General features: G+C 44.6%; 1 protein-coding gene across 1 annotated transcript in view; it reads right to left on the reverse strand.

The window, feature by feature from the left end:
- The window catches only part of LOC130406731 (uncharacterized), a 144,315-nt gene extending 139,425 nt beyond the window's left edge, over positions 1-4,890 (reverse strand). The window contains exons 1-4 of the mRNA XM_056612418.1: positions 4,654-4,890; positions 3,558-3,656; positions 1,401-1,673; positions 188-460 (exon numbers count right to left, since the gene is read on the reverse strand). Of these exons, the coding sequence (XP_056468393.1) occupies positions 188-460; positions 1,401-1,673; positions 3,558-3,656; positions 4,654-4,660 (652 nt within the window). The 5' untranslated portion in view covers positions 4,661-4,890. The remainder of the gene's footprint in view (positions 1-187; positions 461-1,400; positions 1,674-3,557; positions 3,657-4,653) is intronic.
- Between the last annotated feature and the right edge of the window lie 5,163 nt (positions 4,891-10,053).

The raw sequence follows: 10,053 nt of genomic DNA on the forward strand, positions 1-10,053 counted from the left end.
CACACACACACACACACACACGCTTAAAAGAAGATGCTGTTTATGTGTGATTCTGGGCCCCTGCAGGTGAAGAGGTGCATTATTCTTAACAGCAATTACTTTGATTGACACCGAAACTTCAGCAAAGTAGTTGCTGGAAAAACTTTACACACATAATGAGGGAACTTCATTAACATGTTAAACTCACTGATCCGGGCAGAAGTTGGGGTCAGACCCAGGATCCAGTATAGGTTAGGTTGCCTCTCCGACAGATAATCAACCATCAGGCTACTTTTTCTCTCCCCTTTCTCCATCACCGTATCAATGAGACAACGTGCTCTGTCTTTAATGGTCATCATCCCCTCTACAGTCTTCATCTCCTGGTCATTCAACACATTCATCTTCCTAAGGTAATGCAGGAGATCGATGACATTGTAGTCCGACAACCTGTCGATTAATTTAGAGCCAATCCATCCAAGTTCTGAAAGACAAATCGAGAGAAATGGAAAATAATATTAAAACAAAACGTTAAAACTATTCTCAGATTACCACTAGTGGTGGTAGTGTTGGTTCAAGATGCTACAAAAACCAAACTGATTCCTCAACATCAGCTAAACTTCTGTGTGTTCATCTTAATTCACAGCCTACATGAAGTACATATAGTGGACAATATCTAAGATTTTGGGGGACATTATACAGTTGGCTGTCTGGTACAGTCATCGTAATATTTGATGTTCTTTTGTAAGACAAGGAATCAGAATGTATTGTTGGTGTAGATTTATCTTAAAACCAGCTGTTCTTAGATTGAACAGTTCTAAAGAGAGAGTAGAAAGAGCAGAAGAGAGCAAGGTTATGAAACTAAGAAACTAAGAACCGTCCCCTCCCTCTTTGCTCCCTCGCTCCCTGCGTTTATAATAATAATAATAATAATAATAATAATAATAATAATAATAATAATAATAATAATAATAATAATAATAATAACAACAACAAGCAGCCCCCGAGGTATTCACAGCCCGCCCACCGCCAACCCCAGCGACTGCCTTATCAAGGGATTCACATCATGATCCTAGACGCAACTATGCCTCCGATAGGGGCGGGGCTTTCTTCAGCACTGGCTCTTATTTTAGTCCCCAAATCAAACGTCACACACACACACACACACACACACACACACACACACACACACACACACACACACACACACACACACACACACACACACACACACACACACACACACACACACACACACACTTCAAAGAAGATGCCGTTTATGTGTGATTCTGGGCCCCTACAGGTGAAGAGGTGCATTATTCTTAACAGCAATTACTTTGATTGACACCGAAACTTCAGCAAAGTAGTTGCTGAAAGAACTTCACACACATAATGAGGGAACTTCATTAACATGTTAAACTCACTGATCCGAGCAGAAGTTGGGGTGAGACCCAGGGTCAAGCATAGGTCAGGCTGCCTCTCCGTCAGATAATCAACCATCAGGCGACTTCCTCTCTCCCCTTTCCCCATCACCGTATCAATGAGACAACGTGCTCTGTCTTTACTGGTCATCTGGCCCTCTACAGTCTTCATCTCCTGGTCATTCAACACATTCATCATCCTAAGGTAATGCAGGAGACCGATGACATCGTCGACAGACAAACAGTCGATTAATTCAGAGCGAATCCTTCCAAGTTCTGAAAGACAAATCAAGAGAAATGGAAAATAATATTAAAACAAAACGTTACAACTATTCTCAGATGACCACTAGTGGTGGTAGTGTCGGTTCAAGATGCTACAAAAACCAAACTGATTTCTCAGCATCACCTAAACTTCTGTGTGTTCATCTTAATTCACAGCCTACATGAAGTACATATAGTGGACAATATTTAAGATTTTGGGTGACATTATACAATTGGCTGTCTGGTGCAGTTATCGTAATATTTGATGTTCTTTTGTAAGACAAGGAATCAGAATGTATTGTTAGTGTAGATTTATCTTAATACCAGCTGTTCTTAGATTAAACAGTTCTAAAGAGAGAGTAGAAAGAGCAGAAGAGAGCAAAGTTATGAAACTAAACAACTAAGAACCGCCCTCTCCCTCTTTGCTCCCTCGCTCCCTGCGTTTATAATAATAATAATAATAATAATAATAATAATAATAATAATAATAATAATAACAACAACTAGGACTGCAAGCAGTCCCCGAGGTATTCACAGCCCGCCCACCGCCAACCCCAGCGACCGCCTTATCAAGGGATTCACGTCATGATCCTAGACGCAACTATGCCTCCGATAGGGGCGGGGCTTTCTTCAGCACTGGCTCTTATTTTAGTCCCCAAATCAAACGTCACACACACACACACACACACACACACACACACACACACACACACACACACACACACACACACACACACACACACACACACACACACACACACACACACACACACACACACAATATTTGAAATCAGCCAATTTCATTGAAGGCCACATTTCCGCTGTACAAGTTAAAAAAATGCATGACCTATTTTGACCAAAGGGGGGCCTGACAAATTAAGTTGGGGAACCACAGGCTGTCTGCCTCCTGCTGCCAAAGCAGAACCCAATTTAAATTCATTAGGTTCAGTTGTGCTTTGGAACACGCAACATTTTAGATTTGGTGTTTGAGTCGATATGTTTGGTATGTTTGAGTCTGAATTTTTAAAAGTGTAATAACGGATAGTAGGACACATGGGTCGGCTGGAACAGATTACCTTCGCACTATCATGCTCCTCAATAGTTAGCTAGCGTATCTCCTGGTCTTTTAAACCACCTTGATTCTTTAGCGGATCTTTTTTGGAGAAATAATCCATTGTGTCAGGGTTTGAACACCTGCTCTTGCAACCATTGATCAACATTTTTTGAATCCCTGCATGATAACTTAATGAAGACCTAAGTCATGTGTTTATGACATATGTTCTAGAGTAGGCATAGATTTACAGTCTGTATCCCAGAACATCCAACAGGTATTCCAGAGAGCACCTTTTGCAGTCTTTGCCCCCATAATTTGGGAGCCACAGGCTGGCTTCCTATTGCTGCAAAAGGCCTAACACCTAGGTCAGCAACAGGGGAAATAGGACTCAATAGCCCGACTCAGGAGGCAAAAATCTGTGTTGAAAGAATGGTCATTACTAGGAGATGGGTCGGTACACAGGAAAACAATTGGAGATCAGGCAAATCCGGCAGGGAGAAGGCAAAGACGTAGTCGGGAGTAAACGGGCAGGAATCAGAAAACCGGGAACCGTAAATTTCACTCGAAAATGCTTTAAACAAAGAACAAAGACGCACTGGCAAAGAGGAAAGAAAACATGGGCGGGAAATATTAAAGAGGGACAGGTGAGATAATTAAGGTGAGGGAGGACAATCAGAGATGAGAGAAACGTAAGGACAGGGAGTGAAGTAATCAACGTAGAGGGTGAGACCCTAACCCTGACCCAATTTAAAGCATCAGGTCAAATTTGAGATTCCGTGTTCAGGACCATGATTCAAAAGATTAATTTGAGTGACTATTTCACTTCTATGTTAAATTTAACTCACCCATGTTTTCTTCGCCACTCTCCTTTTCGAATGACGGAGGTGAGGACGGCTTCCCAGACCCACTCCCGGTCTCCCCCTTCATATATTCACTTCCAAATCCTGAAAAATGGTAAATATATATTTTTTAATACGACATTTCTCTATGAAGCTCCTCTACAAAGTTCTACAACTTAACATCTGAAGCCCACAGATTGAGACCTTGAAGTCAACGGGTGAGCAGATAGGAGTCAATGGAGGAGTCATAATACTGGAGTGATGCGTTCATTATGGAAAGGATCCCTACAGAGAAATAAAACTTGTTTCTTTACCTTTCTTCATCAAGTGATAACATAGATCACTATGTTAAGGATCATATAAGACAAATCACCACATTTGAAAACAAAAAGGTGGTTTTAGGTTCACTGGCTCAAAGTATACAACACACAAAGTATACAACACACAAAGTATTGTGGCGACTCCTACCCCCCGGGGAGTCTGGGTATTCAGAATGTTTGGGGAAGAGGGGTTTTATCCACTATAATTATATTATCATATTTTGTATTATATTATATACTATATTATATCATCATATTTTCATACTGTTCATAGATACCGTAGGCCTACTGTCCATCTATGCTGCTCATACCTCGTAAACTTTTTTGCTGCTGTATTCTCTTCTTGACCGTTTACACTACTCTTGCACTATCCCATATTATTTAAACTAATATTGCACTACATGAAAATCATTTTGAAACGGCACCTTAACGCCTCTTTTGCACTTCTGTTTAGATCCCCAGCCACATTTAGTTGTCTCTGTCTGTACTCTGCACAGAGTACAGGGTACTCTGACAATAAAGTTGAATCTGAATCTAAACATGATCTACAGGAATAACATCAGTAGTCTACAGAAGGACAGTGGATCTGAACTCAGTCCACATTTAGTAATGTTCAATAGTGCGGACCGACCACTACAGTAGGCCCTACAACTAAACTCTGACCACAATAATCGATCACAATACTTCTGAAAACAAAGCAGCATATCGCAGCGTACATATAGGGTAACGTTATACCAACATGCACAAAAATACAAAAGTTACTTTAAGACATCTCTGCTTACCTGCCATATTTTCGCCTTTCGACTTCACGTAGGCCTACGCTACGTGAAGTCGTTCCAATGCAATATGAACCAATATCAATCTACTTTCGTTTTTACGTCAAACTTCCTCTTTCCTGCAGCGGCGGGGTGAGCGGCTCCTTCCCGTGACGTCATTCCCCGTCTGTTGCAGAGCGCTTCTCTTGCGGCTCTGCTGTCTCGGCGCTCGAGGTCTCTGCACTTCAAATGAGACTGGGGGTCGCTGTTTTTTTTCCACGCACGCACGCACGCGCGCATGCACGCACGCACGTACACTTTCTGTGCGCAAACTCAGCATCAAGATGAATTGTGAGGGGTGCAAAGTGTATTTTTTTCCTTTCTTTGTTCGTTACCTCAAGGCACAGCATGGGGAAGGGCGCCCGGCAAATATGTAATATTATTTGTATTATATGTTTTTTCCTTTGAGACCGACCAGCGCCCACCATCAGGTGGCGACCGCCTCCATGGCCTCCATACCTTCTGCCGGCGGCGCTGTTAGTGGTCAACAGGTTCACATGAGGACCGCCTTTAACACCGGGATCCCACCGGACGCGTACGCGCCGCGGAACGGCTGCGCCGCGGAACGGCTGCGTCCTCTGCCCTGCGTCCATTCCTACCGGGCGCGTAACGGCAGCGTAGCGCTGCCTTGCGAGCCAGCCGTATTCACGCGAGATCACGAGATCACGCGATAATCCTAAACCTAATGTACTCACCTTCCACTCCCAAAACTATTGCAATTAAATGCCACGCTTTGTCCTTTCTGACATTTTCCTTATAAAAAGGATGATTTGGTACATAAATGACTTCATGTTGCTGAACTTCGACAATGAGTCTCTCGTCGTCAATGTTGCCGACCCTCTGAGCAGACCCACCGGTCATGACGTAATAATGTTGATGTGAAGTTACATGAGCTGAGTATTGTGTTTTATTTTGAAAATTTACCGGATGCTCTATGGCTTTTACTTTTCACTTCCTGCCCGGCTCGACCTGCTCTGTCGAAATTGACGCGGTTTAGCAGCGGCTCGCGGCAAAAATAGAATTGGACGGAAAGATAGCGCCGCGGCGCGGCACGCCGCTCCTGGGACGCTGCTGAAACGTTCCGCGGCGCGCCCGGTGGAAATGGTCTCATTGATTATAGTCGAAGCGATCAGCAGCGTGACCGCGGCACAGCCGTTCCGCGGCGCGTACGCGTCCGGTGGGATCCCGGTGTTACGCCGGGATTCCACCAGACGCGTTACGGCCGCGTTACCTCCGTCCGTTGACTGATCCCCATTGACTTTGAATGGGGACGGACGCGCAATGCATTGTGGATCCGTCCGTTCCGTTGGAGCTTTCGGCTCCGTCAAAAAGTTGAACATTTTTCAACTTTTCCGGCAGCGACGGATCCGTCATCCAATCAGATCGCGTATGCAAATTTAAGCACTGTGACGCGACTCGGGCTCTGACGATACTGGAACGCGGGAAAGCGCGTCATCTTGCCTCGCAACAAGCAGGAAGAAGCGGGAAGAACCCAGCGAACCGATTTGATTGGCTGACGGATGCATCTGCAAAGACTACTCCCCCATCAGTCAGCCACGCCTTCCCACGTCCGTTGACTGACGGAGGTAGTGGGCATGTAGGGTAGCCCAACATGCCCACTGCACCGTCAGTCAACGGACAAAATAAAACACAATACTGAGCTCATGTAGCCTATCACAACTTCACGCCAACATTATTACGGCATGACAGGTGGCACCAGGTCAGCAGTCAATCAATCAAAGGGTCTCAGAGGGTCGGCAACACGGACGACGAGAGACTCGTTGTCGTAGTTCAGCAACATGAAGTCATTTATGTAACAAATCATCATTTTTATAATGACAATGGCCGGAAGGACAAAGCGTGGCATTTAATTGCAGTAGTTTTGGGAGTGGAAGGTGAGTACATTAGGTTTAGGATTATCGCGTGATCTTGTGATCTCGCGTGAATACGGCTGGCTCGCAAGGCAGCGCTACGCTGCCGTAACGCGCCCGGTGGAAATGCAAGCAGGGCAGAGTCGCAGCCGTTCCGTGCCGCAGCCGTAACGTTGCCGTTACGCGTCCGGTGGAATCCCGTCGAAAGGGGGATCAATTCAACTCTGTTCTGTCTGAAAGCACCTCCACCAATCATGGGGAGTTTAGCTGAAACTTTAAGCTCTATTTATGGCTTATATATATAATGTTTGTGACTTAGCAGTGATTGGTGCAGGCCCGGTTCTACGGGGGTGCATAAGCATGCATTGCACCCCCAAAAAAATTGTTTGCACCCTCAATTTAAAAAAATAAATAAATAAATAAATAAATAAATATAAATATGATAAAAATAATAAAATACTTGCTCACAAAACGAATTGTAATTAAACTTTTGACAGTATCCATTGAATACCGTTGAGACATGAGCGTCCAACATCACTCTGACTGTTCACCAAACTGACAAAATCACTCCGCATTTATGCATGGTGTTTTGTTTATATGTTGCTTGGCAACAGTCCGCTCAGTGGGGAATGGGGATCTATTTTTGTTGCTGGAAGCAATTTCATTCGTTTATATGATTAAATAATTAAACAAATCACAATCTATTGTCAATCATTATTATTAACAGTACATTTTACTAGTATAACTGTTGTATAAAGCAATAACACACTCGAAATATCCTGCCACAATTTATAAAAAATAAACGTTATATTTGAATTGCAGTCACATGTTTTTTTTTGAGAATTCGGTTCTTTTTTACACCTCACACATCACACATATCAAAAACCTATCTCATATTCAAAGCTATCTAAGATATCAATAAGCTAATGTTGCAGCTGAAATGTTCTCCACATCACAAGACATGATATGATACCATCTTTTAAGCACAGCAAATGATTGTTGTCCCAACATGTCAGTAGAACTACGCAGAAGTGCTTGTCTATGGTAGAAAGGCCTGTGTGTAAAAAAGCGAAGTCTGAACTGAAGCTGGGGAGCTGGTTTTAGTATAGTACTGGTGCACCCCCTGTAATCTCAGATGCACCCCAAGGCATTCTGTTCTGGAACCGGGCCTGGATTGGTGACTGGTTTGGTATTCAGCACTGGCCTGAATGAAAGGACAGTAGCAATCCTATGAACTGTATAAACATACACACACACACACACACACACACACACACACACACACACACACACACACACACACACACACACACACACACACACACACACACACACACACACACACACACACACACATACACGCACGGCATGCGTCAAAATAGAAATGTATTTGATGCAGCATCAAGCCAGAAAACCATTCATTACAACGATGTCCTCATCCTCATTTAACCCTCCAACCCCATTGGTCAGCCAACTATCAGGCTGATGCTTGCGTTCAGCACAGCCACAGCGCTTGGTTCGTGTTACTTGGACAGGGTCTGCCAAAGCTACCTCAGAGTAAACACATCCATCAAGCTACCATCAGCCTGCATTATTGATTACTCAATAAGTCCAGGTGTGTACACTCCCATTAGGCCTAGCTAGAAATGCACTATTTAATGTATCACAATATCTATCAACTGATCTACTTGTTAATTCAAATACTTGCCTACAAGAATCCATTTCCTGTATGGGAGACCTTCAAAGAGATGATAGAATACATTATTGTGCTTCGTTCTACCTAGCCTATAGGCAAGGAACAAATCAAACCGCTGGTTGACTCGCTACAGACGGACTACTGGAACCAGCAATAGAAGGCCTACGTCACAATAGGCCCACAGTTATTAAGTACAAAAAACACTCTGTTGCGGAGTTGGTAAAGTTACAAAACCGTGCCGTGTGAAAGTGAGTGAACTCCTGATATCACAGACAGTGAGGACATAAACATGAACTACAGGAGTCACACCAGGAGTCTACAGAACACAAGGACAGTGGATCTGAACTCTTTACACATTTAGTAATTTCCATTAGAATAGCACAGTATAGAGCGACCACTATTGTCGGACCTATAACTAAACTCTGGTCACTGACGCTTGGCAATACTGAGAGACCAATGTGCACATCATAATCATTCAGTAATGATGAGTCTAAATTATAAAAAGTCCAAAGGTTGTTTGATAGAAACTCTGCTTATCAACCATCGTTTCCAGTCAACGTAGGCTACGTGACTGACTAACCCTATCAATCTACTTTTTATTTTTTTTATCTGTTAGTATGCTCTCTTTTCCATGACGTGATTTGTGCAAAACAGGTTCACACAAAGGTTACCCAGGGCCCCTTTCGTGTCTGAGAAGGCCGTGATGACCATCTCCTCCCACCAGGCCAGGGCCTCCTGAGCAGCAGACCTTTACCTCTACAGGGCTGACCCGAGGTCAGCGGCGCCAGGGACCAACCGGCGTAGGAGCTCACCATCCCTGGGATTCCCTGAGAGCCCTGGTCGTGGAGGTTGAGAGAAATCTGCCCTCGCAGCCACCTTGGAAGGCAGCGGCCCAGCTCCGTCCCAGCTGGTGTGATGCCCCAGGAAGTGGACGGACGACCGGCCGAACTGGCCCTTGGCCGGCCTCACAATGAGGCCGTGCTGGTTGAGGCGTTCTAAAAGGATCCGTGGGTGGGGCGGGTAGACGAGAAGGAAGGGGAGGTCCTTCAGACGGAATCCATCAGACGCTGGAAAGCTGGTGCGGCGCTTTAAGACTGAAGGGCCAACGCAGGACCTCGAAGCCTGAACAGAGTGATGACTGCGGTTTTAGGGATATCGTGTTGACCAACCAGAACTTGGTGACAGCCCCGGACCAGGTCCGCCTTAGAGAACACCACCTGTCCAGCCAGCCGGGCCGAAAAATCCTGGAGGGACTGGACACGGGTCTGGGATGGTGGAGCCGTTGAGAAGGCGGAAGTCGCCACACGGCCGGTAGCCTGTCTGATCTGGGCACCACGTGCAGGGGAGAAGCCCAAGGGCTGTCTGACCGACGGACGTGGCCAGGCGCTCCCTGTTCCCTCTGTTGACAACCGTGGGTACAGATTATATCCATGTTAACATGTATAATGTATTTAAAAAAAACGACTGTCTCCTTTCATACTGCTGCTGTTATTTATTTGATTACATTAATATTAAATAGATAATTTATTGTCCCCGTGGGGAAAAAAAATCTCAATGAATGAGCCGGAGACACATGACCGTTAACCACGACAACAACATAAAAACAACCACTGACTAGACCCCAAAATCATATTTCCTACGTAACACAAGGACACATCTAAGGACATTAGACTTTAGACAAACATGACATCAACACACAAAATGAACATGAACATTTAAAATAACGTTCCGTTGTAGGTCTGCTCTGCTGCGTGTTACTCCTTGCTTGAATGTTGAGAACACTTCAGGAATTGCGACCGT

The sequence above is a fragment of the Gadus chalcogrammus genome, chromosome 16, assembly GCF_026213295.1.
Source record: "Gadus chalcogrammus isolate NIFS_2021 chromosome 16, NIFS_Gcha_1.0, whole genome shotgun sequence".
Classification (NCBI taxonomy): Eukaryota; Metazoa; Chordata; class Actinopteri; order Gadiformes; family Gadidae; genus Gadus; species Gadus chalcogrammus.